Consider the following 17,279-nt stretch of genomic DNA (forward strand, 5'->3'; position numbering starts at 1 on the left):
ACAGAGGTGCTGATACTGCATGTACAGTGGGCTTCTGCAGTCTGTCAGTAATTTAATTTTGAATTTGATTTCATCAATTCATTTTGTATCGCAAGGACTCAGATTTACAGTGAGTATTTTACAGACAGTATGGTCAAATTCTTTTTATCAGCTTACCACTGTGCTCACCACAAAAACATTAGCAATTTGGTAGTTTTGGTGCTTATTGAGCAAATGCAGAGCTGGGTTGTAATAAACAAAGAGACCAGAAGTAAAGATGTCCTCAGCAAATTTTCAATTATTTGTTCTCATTGTTGTGATCCGTGTTTAGTTTGCATTAGTACTTCCTTACTGGTTCGTAGTGGACATTTTAGGTAGGGCTTATTTTTCTTAAGTTTTGTTTTCATCCTCCATTTTGTTTTCAGTTGAACAAAGAGCAACCTACAGTGTGCATGTGAATGTCTTGGAGTTGATATGTCCATAAGTAAAGATGTGAAATACTGTAAGAATCAGTGTTTTCTTGGGGAAATTGTTCTGTACAAGGAAAATATTTTAGTTGTCAGATGAATGTAGGCTCCGTATGCTAGTCATTTCCTTCACTTTTCAGCTTACTAGCTAACTGAAAGAGGTATTCTCATGGAGATCTATATTAAGCTAATAACTGTACAATTCATGTGTTAATACTTATCTGCCATGTTACCTGTGAAGAGAAGGGGTTAAAATTTATAGGCATTTAAGAAGCCGTTTATTTCATGTCTATTACATTAAGTTAATGAGCATTTCGTATATTCTTTCATATGCATATATATACTATGTATGCAGTAAATACATGCTTTGTATTTTATTTTTAAGTTTTACGAAAACGACCACCAGTAAAGCCTCGCCTTTTACAAGAACATAGTTTTATTGGCGTTTTGGTTCGCCATCTGTCTAGCCTTGCTCAGACACGCTATTGTGAGGACAGAATACTCATAGTTCATAGTTCGTATTTCATTTTTAATCATCACCAACTTCAGTGATAAAAGTTTCTTTAATCTCAGCCATCGCTGCCGGTTGGTGCCTTATGCATTCTGGGATACTTGGCTTTGGCAACCTTCTGCCACCTCCAGCCAATCAATGGTGTGACTTCATCACTCAGTGACTCAGTCAGTCAGTCAGTCATGGACATTCGCGGTTATAGGGCTGGCCCCACTGTTGCAGTACAGCCAAAAAAGGTCTCAGCCAAGACACACTGCCCTTGTTAACAACTGGACTGAACAGTCCACTGGACCAATGAGAGAGAGCTGTGAGCCAGGCCACTAATCACAACCTTAAACTAACACAATATCAGAGAGTTACATTATAGTCTGAGCAATTTACTGCAAACCACACAGGACATGTTGTAATTCCCATATACTGAGATTTGTTCATCATGTTCCACCGCTCTTTCCACAGCAGAGATCAAAGTCAAATAAAGGTTGACTCTAAGCAGAAAAATGAACAACACAACTGCATGGAGCACAAAACAATTGTTTATGAGAAAACAATAAAGACACTTGGTCAGGCGTTTCTACGGTAAATAAAAGTACCATTTGGATCGTTAAAGTCTTATCTCTAGACTGTAAAAAAATCATTGCCTGCCAGTGTTTGAAGCTCTCCAAGAAGAAGGGCAGCCATCCGCACAGCGTTTAGCTCCTTCAGTCTTATTCAATCATCCCATAAAGGCTTGATCCTACCTTGTTCCAACACAGTCTCATTTGTCCTGTGCTGATGGCAGTCGGCTACAGATACAGAGAGACTATAGTGGAGTACAAGGGACAACACGTCTGCATCTATTTTAGATGTCTGGGAAGGAAAACATCTAATAACAAAACCACACAAAACAATCTTTCAAGAGAGTTTGCTTCTAAAAATAGGATCAAAACTGGTTTGTCTTGCCAATTCCTTTTGTTTCTTCACATGTTGATAAGTAGGCATGTTTTGCTCTATTTTTGGCAGAAAACAATGATACTGTGGGAAAACAAACAAATTCATACAAAAGCTCTTACTTCACAGAAATGAAAAGGAAACAATTTTCTGGTATGTGTTGACAGTCCACCAAGCCTTTATACCGCATTTTAGGAGACAAATACAAAACGACAGCTGATAAGTCACAACAATCATTTACTGTATTTGCACTTATCTACACTGTAAAAACAAGGCAGTCTCATGTCTTTCAGCCCAATTCATCACTCCGCTGTCCTAGTAACACAGACTAATGAACTGAGAGATGGTTGTGACTTAAACAATTATCCAAGGTGTGCCTTTTACAGCAATACAGCAATGCAAAGTGTGTGTTTAGTAGTAGGCTGTGTCAACAAGCAGGCTGATAAGCATCAGTCAACATGTTTTTAAATGTGCATGAGCAAACATTCAAACTAAACGCGTATGTTATCCACGTCAAATGTTAGAATATTCTTGTTTGCCTATCCTCTTTTAAGGCAGAAGAGGAGGAGACAGCCGATTGTTGTCTTTGACTCAGCCTCCTCTGCTTTACCTGCTGCTGCCGCAGTACACACACTACACAGCTGCACAAACACCAGCACTGTGGATCTGCGGCAGAGCCTTGTTACAACCTTGATTGTGTACATTTTCTCATCTATTACCAGCTCTCATAAAGGTCATATCTTGTTGTGGGGCGATTTACCTCTTGTGACTCTGAATACTTGGCTACTGTCAGACCAGACGCCTCAGGCAACATGTCTCCTGTTTGATCTGAGTGACTGCACATCGGCGCTCACGCTTGCACACACTAACAATGCTGTGATGAGACTACATGAAAAGGCAGGGGTGCTGGGCCATTACTGCTCAATTATAGTAAAAGGTGAGTTGAAAGAGCTTGATGTGGGCTCGTGAAGGATGGGACAGTGCACGGAAGAATTAAGAGGAGGAAGTGGTGTGGGGGTTCTTGAGTTTCATGAATAAGCATGATGCAAGCTTTTCATTTTACTCACCTGAAGGGTTAGCAATAATAACCTTCATACAAAAATTCCCCTTCATGCATTCATCGTTGATCTTTATTATTTGCTGTTTCCATGCTTCTCAAAGTTAGTGAAGAACAAAAATAGAAATATTTAGCACATCAGTGACTTTATTTATAGTCCCTTCCGGTGCCTGAAAAAGGCTAGAATGACATCTTGCCAGCAAACTGCTCTCGCCAAAACAACAGCAGTGAAGACCATTTTGCTATGGATGATTTTTAAAGGTGGGACTGCTCTAATGGCTATGACAGTATGACTGAATGCCTCAACACTTGTGATTGTGGTTAGTGTAAGAGGGGACAAAGCTGAATGAGCTGCAGCAGACAATGATTATCTAGTTCCAATCAATAGTGGGTCACACATCAGGCCACATTCCTGGAACAGATGGGAGTTTCAGCTAGTGAGGGAATGCAATCCTGCTACATTTGACAAATATTGCTTGGCCACTGTAATATTTTCCAAGCTTTTATATTTTTATTTGGGATAAACTATTCTTAAAAAAATCATGAAAAGCAGAACATAAAGATGCTCTATTGTTTAATCCCTAATGTCGGGCATGGAGAGTTTGCTAAAAATATGCTTGTCTTCTTTTCTGTGCTTGACAGGTGTCATTTATCTGTATTTACCTATGTGACATTAGTTTATGCAACAGTGAGCTAAAATAAAACACAAATGGACATGAGAGAGCACGGGGAAGTTCCTCAGACATCTTACAGTTTACACAAAGCTCCTCATCTCAGTTCTGAGAGATGTTAACCAGACAGTTTCCCAGACAAAGTTTATGACACACATTTCTGGAGCATTTCCAATAAATTCAGGTACTACAAACAAAACAGGAGCCCAACAGAGCACCAACAGCGTGGTGTGGCTATTTTGCATTTTCAGCAGCTCTCGCCCATTATCTGTCCCGAGTGGTGAAGAGATCCAGATGCTCCTGGGTTGGACAAGGCACTGTCCCATCCATGTACCCAGAAAAGTAAACATGACAAGATTTTAAACAGATTTGCTAAGAGTATAAAACTACAGGCCTTTAAGCCCAACGAATGCATTAGAGCACCGTTGCAATTTAACTGCTCAGGTTTCCCAATAGTCAAAACACTGACCCTGAAAGGCCAGCAGCTGCAGGACATAACACATGCAGATAAGACCCAAACAGGCCAATAAATTCTTGTGTGTTAATAAAGAAGGTGGGAGGTTAGCCACGGAGCGCCAAGATAGACAAGGTCTTGAGGGTAGGAACGCTTAACTTCTGATGTTTCCCTCATGTGTTGAATTGCCAAGTTCACATTCTCCTTTTAAGCTAAATTTCAGCTTTGAAACCCATTAAGTGTATGTAGAGTAGAGGGTGATGTTATTGACAGTATAGGGAAATATGATTCCTACACACGACATCATACTGCTGCGATGGAAAGCTCCATCCTACAGGCGAGATGATGATGAAGAGCGATGCATTCGGCACAGTCCTCATTCATTTGCTTCACGGGGGCAATGATCTGTGAAAAATCGCAGCACATCTTATGAAAAACAACCTCTCAAAAGTTCTTAGCAGATATAATCAGCCTCAATTTGCAGCTGAACACTTCCATCATTAGGAAAATGAGTAATCTCTCACCCTGTCTCCATATCAGCAAAAGGCTGGGCTTACTTAGTGTGAGCCCACCCTGACGGTTTGAGTAACGGGGAGCATTATCTTTAATCAGAACTCTTTGTGTCACTTCCCCTGCCTCTGCCATCTGCTGCAGCTCATACACGTCTGTGTATGGAGGGTGTACCGTGCGCATCTCTCGGTCTCTCTGACTCCTTCTAAGCTGGTTTTAGATGTAAGATAGATAAAACACAACACACAACTCTGAGTTTTCTCTTAAATACCACAGAGTAGAAATGTTTACATAGAAAGTCTGATCTCAGCACCTTAATCAGTCACACCATCGTTTCACTTCTAACCTCATGGTGTCTATGAGGCTATTGTCCTCACTTAGCTACGTGCATCAATACTTTCAAACACAGTTCTCTCATTCAGGATGTTGCTTGTACAATATGACGTCAGCAAATACATTGGAAAATATATTATGCAGCTAGAGCAGAAAATAATTCACCTCATATAGTGGTTTTTAAATGTCATTTCCCCTTATATCACTCGCCTCGTCATTTATTAACATGTACATGTCATTGTATCCATCCGCTCACAAAGCTGATCATGACTAACAATCAAACTGATGTGTTAATGAAGTTTTAATCACATCATAACATCCAGAGCATTTAATGTCCAACTCCTCTATCGTCCACGTTTTTGGGTCTGCCGATGTCTAAGATGGCCAACAGTGAGTGCATTATGTACCTGAAAACTTCGGGTGCTTGGCTTATTTGTCTCTGCTGATCTTAGGTGACAATGATGTCACACTGACTTCCAGTGAAGTCCGTTTCTGTACACCCGCAATATTACTCAGTCTATTCTTACACGAGACTCGGTTATAATAAATATCAGCTCCTAGAGCTGAACCGCAATGACTCATTATCTGAATCTTAAGCAGAATCTAGTCCTAATTCAAGCAATCTTGATATGAAGAAGTTCACTCTTTCCTACATGATTTATCACTGCCATATAAAAAAACTAGCGCTTGCATGCAGCTGTTTTAATTTTGACTACCATATACCCCTATCTCAGCCAAAAAAGGCGTTTTGCTTACACATTTCCAACTTCTACAAACTACTGCAGCAAGCAAAAGTGTTTTCATGTGAAACAGGAAGACAACACATATCCCCCTAATTTTAGAATAAATACAGCTGCTAGTTTTACAGTGTTATTTCACCATGCAATTGTATCCACAATATGCGCAGTTTCGTTTAGAGAGCAAAGTGAAGAGCTCCACTTCACTTTGTAACAAAGTGTTCCAGTAGAAGGACCATTTTTAAAGTGCTGAATAAAACATATTTTCAAGGGATGCAAATTTCGAAATTTTGGTCATGATCATTTTAACCAATGGCATTTAATTTCACTGCAATTCTACCATGTGTGTCGTATTTGCCTTGTGCTGTAGTACACCTACAAATCATCTGGTCAAACATCTTTGTTCTTGCATTTCTTTCTGTAGCCTCAAAGCTTCCCTGAATAATCCTGACTGTCACATGTACATCTAAAAAAAAAACAAAGAAAAGTTTTTATAATTATTAAAAGAAAAATTGGCTCCCCTCAATTACATTTTATATTAACTTGATTAATTTAAAATGATTAGTTATTTTCTTGTTTAACTGAATAATTACTAATACTGATATTAGTCCTGTTACCAATTATATATATTTATGCCTAAAATAATTAGCTGATATATATCGTGCACCCAAATTTTATCAGCATACAGGCATTTCCCTTTTCCATATGTATGCATGTAAACGTGTATGTACTGTTGCTTTATGTATTTGAACAGTTACATAAATTATTTTCACAGACAATCACTCCTTGTGAGTGGCACCTTTAAGGGATCATTACAGTGATCCAGTGTGTAATGAGCTTCAAAAATAGCTGCATAATTTATGACACAGCAAGGCAATTTTCAAGCTTTATCAAACCATTAACAAGTTGCCGAGAAGAAAACCACCACCACCGGACACATGTATAAATATTATCACCAACTATAAATACAGTATGCTGTGTGCTGAAGGAATAACACATTCTCCTTCTGATGTTGACTGGCATAAGAGTCTAAGTTTATTTGACTTGTATTTTGAAGTCTATGTAAGCTGAAACGCATAGTTTTGTAACACATATTATGTAATATTTAATACTTATTATAATCTGTAAAGCAGAGTGTCCATCAAAAGGAGCATGTGTGCTTAGTGTTTAACCATCCCTGGGTAAATACAAATGCCAAAAAATAAACTTAGAGTTGTCAGTAGCCGCTCATTAAAACACCAAAGCGAGTAAATCCCTCTGAAACCTCAGGTGTCAACAGTTATTCAAAGTTTTGATCATGGATGAATTCAAACTGTTTGTGTAAATTATTGTTTTTTGTATCATTCTCAGATTTATGTCTCTGTATGTCGCCGACTGAGAGGCCAAAAGGCATTTCTACTGACTCACACCATGACTGTAAAGTCAATTTGCTTAAGGAGGCCGATCTAATGAGTCATATGACATGTAAGCATCAGCTAGTAGCATGATCCCTCTACATGACGTCTAGTTTGGATCTAATCAACCCAGCAAAAACTAGATTCCTATTTATGTGGTACAAACAGAAGACATTATCCTACAGTGGAATAATCTATGGAGTATACTCTCAGTAGGTGTGTTATATTATTGGTAAAATTAGAAGCGCAGAGCCACACTTCGTAGGACGATATGAAACAAACCATATATTGTAATCTTATCTGTGATCTAGTAGTCATTTTATTCGGCTCAGAATATTATCCAACTACAGCTTGTAGATGTTTGTTTATTGTCTCACTAGTACAGTACCTTCCAAAACTGTGACCATTTGTGATCTCTGGATCAGCACAGCAGTTGTTGGCTCAGCTGCTTATGATTCATATTGTTGTGGTCACATTTTTTTTATTTTTATTTTTTTTATTTTAAGCACCATTAAATGAAACCATTGTCCCCGTGTTAGTGTTCTTTCTGAGAGTTCAGCAAATAGGTAAAAACATTCTCACTGCTGGTCCAAATCACAAGAGAAAAATCAATGGGATCTAATTTCCTTCAGAACAGAACAGAACACTATTTTAAGTGCAGCTGATAGTCTTGATAGATGGAAATACATTTATATAGTCACAGACCAATTTAATTTCTTTCCCTGTCATGGGACCTCTGTCACAACACTTCCTGTAGGTACCATCCAAAGGAAGTCTGGCATCTGCTATTGGTGCAATAATTAAGTTTTGGACAGAATACACACAGACTAAAACAGAGTTCATGGCAAAGGACAGGATATTATGACAGAGGTTCAAACAAGGCCAACATGAGATTTTCACAATGAATGTGAAAGGATGGATGTACTTGGGGTTAGATTAGCAAAAGCTGATAGTATGATTCTGTGACAGATAATTGTGACTTTTACGTATTCATTTCTGATGAATGAAGAGCTGAAATGATTACTCATTTAACTGATCGACAGAAAACTATTCAACAACACTTTTGATAAGAGATTCCAGCTTCTAAAATGTAAGAATATGCTGCTTTTTGGGTTTTGTACTGTTGGTTGCACAAAACAAGCAGTTTGAAGTCACGTTGGGCTTTTCATTATTTACATTTAATATTCATTATGAATGGTCAGTTTATAAGATGTATCTGTAACATCTCAGGAAGGCACTTTGCTTCTTAAAGTTAAAAACAATCAACAGATTAGCCAACAAATAAAATAACTGTTAGTTGCAGTCTTCACAATAAGTCATCACAGTAATCACAAGGTTCCATTTCAATGAACATATCTAACAACAATAAACTAATCTGACTTTGACACTGCAGTCACATAAAGCCACCCCAGTTTGTAGCTTCTGGGGAATGGCCCATATGAGAGCCCACAGATAAAGTGGAACAAGGAAAATGTCTGTGTGAGCGCTGGGTGTCTGTCAAAGCAGGAACTGGGAGGCGTTCTCAGTTGACCTCTGAGGGCAAGGACTTCCCAAAGCCCCTCTGCAAAACAACAGCAGACCCGGCAGCTGACAACGGGACACAGGCTGCTGCTGCTGCTGCACTGCTATGCCTGCCTTGAGAACGCACCGATTGCCCCCCACCTCTGTTCCTCTTCCCTCTCTTCTACCATTCACAAGGGCAAGAGGGTAAAGCCCTTTGAAAACTGGCAGCGGGAGAAAGCAGAAGTAGCAGCTATCACCTTGCCGATATGATCTGTCTGGAATGTGGCAATGCTTTACTGTATGTGAACAGACATGTTTGTGATGTCAGATATAACAACGGACAGATGGGTTTTGCCAACAGCAGCTTGATCCCAACCTTAGAACAGGAATTGTTTACAGTATGAAATATCACATGTATTCATATATCTTCTGCATGCAAAGTACAATTCATACATGCATGATTCATTCAGATGACTTATTGTTACGCATATGTCAATGCTGGAAGTCATAACCGTCTAATAAAAAAAAAACAGGTGAGGAAGTGGTTGGGAAACAAACCAAATTAAAGAAGAAAAACTATCACCAGCAAGTATATTTTGAGCACAATACTGATTTGATAGGTGGTTTTGTTGTCAGCTAAGCAGCAGCTACAAATACAAGATTGTCGGGAGATTAATGTATCAGACGTGATGACAGGCATAATGTATGACCACTGACTGATGAGTAGAATAACCTCAACAGAACTATGCAAGAGGCCCAGGGTAAGTGCTGGATTAGTCAGTTGTTTTCATGTTCCTTTTGCTTATTTTGGACAATGTTCAACAAAAGCAACCAAGCCCCTCCCACCTACCCTTAAAAACACTGCCCACCTCTGGAGCCTTGATCAACCCCCGTGAAGAGAAAAATCAAACTCCAATCAAGTGATTCACTGAGCAGCTTTACGACATTAGAGCGCGACTGTTTTCCTTGTTGAGACGCAGCACGTGTGGAAAGTGTCTCCGTCAGTGTCACATGTTTGAGGGGTGGGGGGGGGGGTGGGGGGGGACATAGAACATTCGTGCTCATTGTGTATTTGTGCGGCGAGTGAGCTGTTCCAGTACAATGAAAGAATCAGTGCTGACAATTAATCACATTTGTAAACAATTAGAAGACATTTAACCAAATCATGTTTATTACTGAGCATAAACATGTTGTCTCCTGTCTTCCCCACCAGTTGCATTCAGGCTTCAACTGCCATGACTGTGTTGCTGCCTGACTTTGCATATGATTTGCATGCCAGACCTGTCGGTGGTAGTACCAGTTTTTACTCTTTCCTAACCCTGCCCTGGATTCTACACTGCATTAAACATGCATAACTGTGTACCACATTTACAGAAACCTTATTGTGGAAGGTCACAGGGGACCTTTTTTGAATACAATGACCAATCATTTCAACAAGTAGCTACTGATTAACAAACAGAGATCTCATTTGGCTTAGGGAGTACTTTATGACAGAAAGAGACGGGAACAGTGACTGTGAAGGTGTTGTTAAGGATTAAAACACCTTTTCATTGTTGCAAATTACATCCTAAAAAGAGATGACAGTAGGGACTGTTGTAGCATTTACTGTGTCAGTTACAGCCCAGAGACAAAACATTCCTTACACCTCCTCAGCTCATTCCAATATAATGACCGATCAAACTTGCCACCGTGTTCCTTGAGAAATGCAACACACCTCCGGGCTGGAATGACTGAGAGTATGTGAAAGTAGTATCTGAAAATATCCCTCTACATCAAACTATGTCAGCTATGTCAGATGACAGCAATACTGGTGAGTAAATGGTCCCGATTGTCCATAGCCTGACTTTAAGTGGAAGGAATTTCAGATGGACAGATTATTGCATTCACAAGTCTGCCTGTTCTGGACACTCCATCTCATGACACTGTTTTCTGGCTGAAACTGTGCGTGTGTGTGTGTGTGTGTGTGTGTGTGTGTGTCTGTGTAGTTGTTTATAGGTTACTGCTCAGGGTGAGAAGGAGGGTGAGAAAGCTTGAGAGGCTGTTCCTTGCTCTTTTTGCCTGACGTTGACCATTATGTTAGCTGCATTATGCCTTGTGAGGGTCCTTTTCTCCTGTTGTTTATACAGTACTGCTATGAACCAAGCACGTTTTTTCCTCTGTACCATTGCAGCTGCTGTTCCATACTGACCATGGTGGTCTCTGTGTAAACATTAGCCAGCTTTAAGTGGAAGACAATGAGGAAATGACAGGGGGGTGGTGGGGGGGGGGGTAGGTGGGGGGGGGATGCATTTGAAGACATTCAAGGATGGATTTCCAGATGAAACAGAGAGATGACATCATGGCAAAGTCAGCTAGTAGGAACATGAAGAGGCCTAGTAATGCAACACCATACATAAACAGTGGACAGCTGTATTTATAGGAGATTGTCTCATGGTTCTATCTGCCTCCATAAATCCTATTATCTGAGTTGTAGCCATTCCCCTGCCCAGGACCCAGCAAGAGACTAGCAGCTCTGGCTTATAAAGCCTTATCAAGGCACTCTAGTGCTGTGCAGTTATCACTATTGTTGTGACATTAGTCGGCTTGGCCGAGATGAAAACTGGTCACATCAATGCTTGATTAGACATTACCTCATTATGATCGGATAAACCCAAATGGCAGTTTATGTGCATCTGAGAGCTATTTAGTCAAAATTATAGACAGCTGTCGGGTATTACACAGGCTTACCTCCGTGTTGTCATAGGACCCCACAATGAGTGGCCTTACATGCAAAATCTGCCAATTTTCATACAGAACTATATGATAACGGTTTGAACCTGTATTTTACTATCAAGAATAATATGTGGTTCCTCCTGCAAAACAAGACATTAAAAAAAGAGGAGAGGTCCAGATGGTAGTGGGATGCACCTGCTACAACTGGACTTTAAATATCTGTTTGACATCACTTATCTGAGATGCTGAGGAACAAAGCACAGAAGGAAGAAATCTGACAAAGACAGAAACTATAGAAACTCGGTTACTCCACCACAAAGTCATAAACAGAGATGAGGCAAACGAAAGTAATTTCACTTACATATCTTCGCAGTTTTTTCTCCGGTGGTGACTTTCTCAGCCAGCCTTGGAAGATGATTTCTCCGCCGCTCATGTTTGTAAGAGTCTGCTGTTTCTTGTTACTCTACAACTGCGGTCTGTCACTAGTACATGACGGCTCCTGCAGGCTTGCCTGTTCAAAGTGCTGTCGGCGTTTGGCTCTCACTGGTGCAGTCTGCTCCCCCCATTTGATAAAAACAAAAGTAGTGCTGGTCGGAGATGTTGCCAGTCGTTCCTGGTGGTACTGTGTGCAACACCCTGCGCGCAAAATCCTGGTAGGGCGAGAAAAAAAAAGGCGCAACTCGATTCTAGAGGGGGGAATTACGCACGGCCAGCTGACAAGGAGCCGCGGGTAAACTCAACTGATGCAGGGTGAGGAAGTATCATAGGGTGTCTGCAGTTTGTTTTCCCAACTCATACCACGCCCACCGAGCAAAGAGAGGGATGGGCTCCGCTGGGATACATGGGATGGGAGAGCTGCTTGCTACAAGTAGTTTATGATCCCAAAGTATGTTTAAATCATCAAGGAACTAATTGAAACATTTTTTTTTTTTTTTGGCGTTTGGCGTACAAAAAAAGGAGTTGTAGTAATTGTTTTATTATAAATGTTGAAACGCAACCAATTTAAATTATTAAATCAAACGTGTGAGATCAAATGGCAAATATATATTAATTATTTCTACAAAGAGATTTCTTGAAAAGGTTTTTCTGTATTTTGATGAAATGATAATGTTAATAGAGTTAACTGCTGTGATATAATAAAAGGTTCGTATTGTCCCAAGTGAATGAGATGGGAAAACGCACCATCTTGTGGAAAGTTGGAATACTTGACAGTTAATGCTGAAAACACTTTTTTTTCAAATATGGTTAACAGGTTAAAGAGACATCATTTGATGTAACTCAAAGCTTCCTTGAGAAGCAATGAAAAATAAATAGTAGAGAGTGAGACTCCGTACATGTAGTTTGAGGGCATGTCATTCTGACAAAGAAAATACATCATCTAAATACCAATTGTTTTCATATGACAGGTGCGGATACACTTACTACAGAAATAATTGTATTATTGTACCAATAAACAAACAAACAAAAAAAGTATTGAGTATAGTTTTGAATATCATATTTATTAGACATTTGCCAGACATGAAAAACACATAATTACAAAATGGCTACCAGGCTCCGACTGTGTTTTACAGAAGACATGAATGGGAGAATCTGGGAAAAGGAATCACATCTTTTATGTTGTCTACACCGAGAATGCACTGCAAATATCGCTCAAATCCCAGTCCAAAGCCACCATGAGGGACGGAACCAAAACGCCTCAAATCCAGATACCTGCAAAATGAATAAAAATGTCATTAGACCTTGTCATGATCAGCATGTTATTTTTGAAATGTTTATGTAAATGTATTTTTTATTTTATTTTACCAGCTGTAGGTGTCTTCTAATCCCACCCTGAAAAGAATAATGATTTACGTTAGAGCCATTGGTCATAACATAAGCTCAACATCTAAAATAAATCCTCTCTTTCTCTGTGCAAATGAAAACTTCACTTTCTCTGCAGATGTTTTCTGTACCTAACTGAACGTTACAGCCTAAAAACAGGTGTTGCACATATTAGAGTTAGACTTAAAGCAACAGATAAATTCACCTGCACATTGGGCTGAAGTTTAAAATAGCAGACTGAAGATGTGACAAAGGTTCCATGTTGTCCACAACTATGTAAAACTGTCAGCAAAACCTGCATTTACATCTTGTTTCCTTTGCACAATACATGTAATGTTAATTCACGTTGTTTTAATAAATGAATAATATAAATACATAAATACAAATGCAATATAAATGTTATATGTACTCTATAGTTTGGGTTTTTACAGGTGAAAATCCCTAACTTTCTGCACATTGTTGCCCAGTTGTTTGACTTGTTGTGGGCAGTTGTGTAAAGACGTGCTTTTTATTTAAAGCACTGCAACACCAGGGTGACACTTCCGGGGTTGTCCTTGTGTAACGTAAAGTAACAAATGTAAAGCAACTGAGCAGATATTGATTTCTATATGCTAAATGTATCAGAAATGGCCCTCCAATGCCCCTTGAGAACATGTTCTTACTCCTCCAGCCGAGCCCTCAGCAGATCTAGCCTCTCCTCTCTCAGCGAGCCCCCACAGAGCTCTCCAACTCCCGGCACAAGAAGGTCCACCGCAGCTGCCTGCACGTAAACAACAGCTTGGATATGCAAATCGCTGCTATGACCCGACTGACATTAAAAGGAAAGAATTGAGTAGTTAAATAATTGATTCACTCTGGATTTGTGTGTAACTATGTCTTACTGTATGCTCAGGATGGTCCTGGTTGTCTCTTGCATAAAAGGGTTTGAGATCATAAGGATAATCAGTGACAAAGACTGGAATGTTGCCGCAATGTTTCACCAGATACTTCTCATGCTCTGTCTGAAGGTCACATCCCCACTGTAGAAAAGAAGAGCTAAGGTCAACATGAAGCTCTGTGGAATGATAGAGTTAGAAGCCAATATACAGTGGAGGTAGATATCAAGTTTGCTCTATCAAGGAGGAAATAAAACCACTTACGTCTGTTGGGAAGGTAAATTTCTCTGAGCTGCGGTTTAGGATGTCTATAGCTTCACTGTAGGTAATCCTAGAAGTAGATTGACAGAGTATCCCTCATTTATGGTTTTATTCTTTATAATTTTTATTTTTATATGGTCATGTATATAAAAACGGAGACTTACGTAGGGAACCTCCTCTTTAGCATCGCATCTACAGTGTCCTTAGAATATATAGATGCAATATAGGAAAATTGTGTAAGTGTAAGAGATGATAATAAAAGTCAGATGCAGTCATGGCTGGTTGGTATAAGTAGCCAGGTTATGTAGCCAAGTTAAATAAGTGTCCTTCAGGACTCACCTTGTGTCCAGGAGTCACATGCTTGTGAAATAAATCCACATCCTCCGCACAGTGAGCCAAGACATGCTCTGTGGCAGATCTGAACATGTCCTCCATGACCTAAGGAGCGGGGTCCAGTTTAATAATTAAAGCTTTCCCAGACAACTGAGCACAAGGGCAACTTTAAAAGTCACATAAGGTAAGTGTAGAATCTGAATTTCAGTACGCAGAAATGATGCGACATCGATTGACTTCATCCGAGATGCTCATGTTTAAAGAAGTAGCCAGTCTGTGATGACTGCTTTTTTTTTAAAATCAAAGGTTAGCAAACAATTTAAGAGAGAAAAAAGATTTAATGTCTCTCTTTCTCTGGATGAAGTCATCCCCCTAAACATACATGAAGCAACCCTGACAGAGAAAAAGGTGACAAAATGATAAATGTCATGGTTTACATTGTGAACATTACAGCACATATAAAAATATTCCAAGTCCTAGAAGCTGATTTTCCTATCAGGGCTTTCAAAAGTGCAAGATATCAATCTACTGTATGCATAGAAAACGGATGAGTGAAAAGTAGTTAACAGGCTATAACGTATTAACCAGTATGATGCTTTGATTGACATCATAGAGCAATAATGTATTTTGCAGACAATGACATAATGTACCTTGGTGAGGTCCTCTATGGACTGTGTGAAGGAGACCTCGGCCTCCACCATATAGAACTCAGCCAGGTGGCGTCTGCTTTGGGAGTTCTCTGCACGAAAAGTTGGCCCAAATGTGTAGACTTTAGAAAAAGCCCTGCAAGAGAATGAGTGACAAGGCATAATTAGAAATGTACTTCAGTGTGAGCACATGTGCCTGTCTCGTACTCTCTCAGACAGAATGTACAAGTGGGAATTGTAAAGATTAAAAATATTCTTATACTTTGTCTCACCCTGACATCACCTCCAAATGAAGCTGACCAGACACAGTCAGGAAGGCTGGAACAGAGAAAAAGTTCTGATCCTCTTCGTACTCTGGGCTTGACGGCTATAGTAAAAACAGAAGTTTTGTGGTTTAAAATCAATGCCATTAATCCTTCTGTTCACACCAGAGCTTTGATGGACCGTTACATACTGGAGGTGACCTCGCATTTTAGAACATCGGTAAACGCATCTGAAGATTCTCACCTCAACCTGAAAAAGCTCCCCTGCCCCTTCACAGTCATTTGAGGTGATGACAGGAGTGTGAATCTGCACAAAGCCATTTTCCTGGAAAAAAAAAATCAAATAAATAAATACAAGCATTGCTCTGCATTCTGTTAAAAAACTCCTCCACTGATGGTTCTCACCTTGAAATATGAGTGAATTCCTGAAGTGGCCTCGCTTCGTATTCTCAAAAGGGAACTAAAGACATTTGTTCTACACCTGAGATGAGGAAACTGGCGGATATACTCAAGCCCATGTCTGTCTTTGATCTTAAAGGGAAAATCCTGAAATAAGAACAACAATAATTGACAAGAATTACCTTTCCTATACAATGACAACATAAAAGGTTACGACATAGGTGAGGTACAATTTGAGCACAGTGATTACTGTAAGCAAAATGGGAACTATTGTCCTTACCACAGGGTTACACTCTCCAATTACATGGATATGTTCTGCCTCCAGTTCAACTGGCTGATTTCGATGTGGACTTTTCTTAAGGATACCTGTGACTTCAACAGCACTACCAAATGTGAGCAACCTTCATTTGAGGGGGGAGAAAAAAAAAAGAGTAGAAATCAAAATATTTAAGCATGCATACGTAATACCTTCATACTAAATACAATTGAAGTCCTTACGGATCATTCAGCTCTGAAGTGGCAACAATTTGCAATGACTGCAAGGAGCTCCCATCGTTCACATTCAGAAATAGATTTGCCTTCTGAGGTCTGACAGAGCGAACCCATCCCTGCATGAGAGAGACAAATCAAAGTATACTTAACAGTCAGTGGGAATACAGATATAACTTCTTTTTGTTTGCATGTAATACAGTATTCACAAACCAAGAATATTCACAAATTTAACTTTACATTCATTCTCACCAGTATGTCAACTAAATGTATGTATAAATTTGTACATGTGTAAGGTATAGGAGGAATTCAGCCAAAATATAAGCTTGTTCAGTGATATGTAAGAACTCAGTTATGGTAATTTATTTTAAAAGCAAGTATATGATAGGAGGGATTGAGGTTTTCATAAGGTAGTTAGGTGATTTATTAATTCAGTTCTCAAAAATGAAATATAGTAGTCTGGGTGTACATGAGTAGCATGTTAGGTTGGTTATTACTTGCAATAAAATAGGCGTTAACGTTACCTGTACTTTGACATTTGCTCCCAATTCAGCACCTGAAATTGCTTCGGATACTCTTAGTTTCGTTGGTGTCTTCTTACAATAATGTCGAATACTTAATATCCCCCGAGATACTGAACTGGTTGATGCAACAGAAAGCGTTTTAGCTACAGCCTGAAACATCGTGACAAACGCTCCACCTTCCGACACAAAAACCGCTAAAAGCTCATGTTGCGACAACTCGATGATACCAAAAACAAAATATTTAATCGTATTTTTAAGGTGTATTTCGTTTTGCTTACACTTTTGACATTCACGTTGTATCAGTTGTCTCAACAATATCACTTCCTGATTGGGTCTTTCACCATTCGTCCAATTCAGCCACGTGATCAATAAGCAGCCAATCATATTCCGGTTTCTCGCAGTGGTCCTTTTC

At 39.5% G+C, this 17,279-nt stretch overlaps 2 protein-coding genes across 3 annotated transcripts in view; both read right to left on the reverse strand.

Moving 5' to 3' along the window:
- Window positions 1–12,015, reverse strand: part of gab2 (GRB2-associated binding protein 2) — a 38,102-nt gene extending 26,087 nt beyond the window's left edge. For both annotated transcript variants that reach the window (XM_044354200.1, XM_044354199.1), the window contains exon 1: window positions 11,617–12,015. In XM_044354200.1, the coding sequence (XP_044210135.1) occupies window positions 11,617–11,688 (72 nt within the window). In that variant the 5' untranslated portion in view covers window positions 11,689–12,015. The remainder of the gene's footprint in view (window positions 1–11,616) is intronic.
- Window positions 12,016–12,733: 718 nt separating this feature from the next.
- Window positions 12,734–17,207, reverse strand: nars2 (asparaginyl-tRNA synthetase 2, mitochondrial). The gene is made up of 14 exons (XM_044354201.1): window positions 16,868–17,207; window positions 16,353–16,462; window positions 16,135–16,255; window positions 15,861–16,001; window positions 15,700–15,780; window positions 15,465–15,559; window positions 15,196–15,328; window positions 14,552–14,650; window positions 14,377–14,414; window positions 14,216–14,282; window positions 13,958–14,095; window positions 13,739–13,836; window positions 13,059–13,085; window positions 12,734–12,965 (listed from the first exon to the last, which is right to left on the reverse strand). Exons 1-14 carry the CDS (start codon window positions 17,024–17,026, stop codon window positions 12,821–12,823), a joined length of 1,452 nt encoding a protein of 483 aa, XP_044210136.1. The 5' UTR covers window positions 17,027–17,207; the 3' UTR covers window positions 12,734–12,820.
- Window positions 17,208–17,279: the final 72 nt, after the last annotated feature.

The sequence above is a fragment of the Thunnus albacares genome, chromosome 6, assembly GCF_914725855.1.
Source record: "Thunnus albacares chromosome 6, fThuAlb1.1, whole genome shotgun sequence".
NCBI classification, from domain to species: Eukaryota; Metazoa; Chordata; class Actinopteri; order Scombriformes; family Scombridae; genus Thunnus; species Thunnus albacares.

Excerpts from the sequence above, each read along its gene's own strand:
- nars2 (XM_044354201.1), bottom strand. The coding sequence starts at position 17,026 with ATGTTTCAGGCTGTAGCTAAAACGCTTTCTGTTGCATCAACCAGTTCA. Across the intron at positions 15,329-15,464 it reads CATTTGGAGGTGATGTCAGG|GGCTTTTTCTAAAGTCTACA; the intron begins GTGAGACAAAGT and ends ATTCTCTTGCAG. Across the intron at positions 14,415-14,551 it reads ATGTGACTCCTGGACACAAG|GACACTGTAGATGCGATGCT; the intron begins GTGAGTCCTGAA and ends ATATATTCTAAG.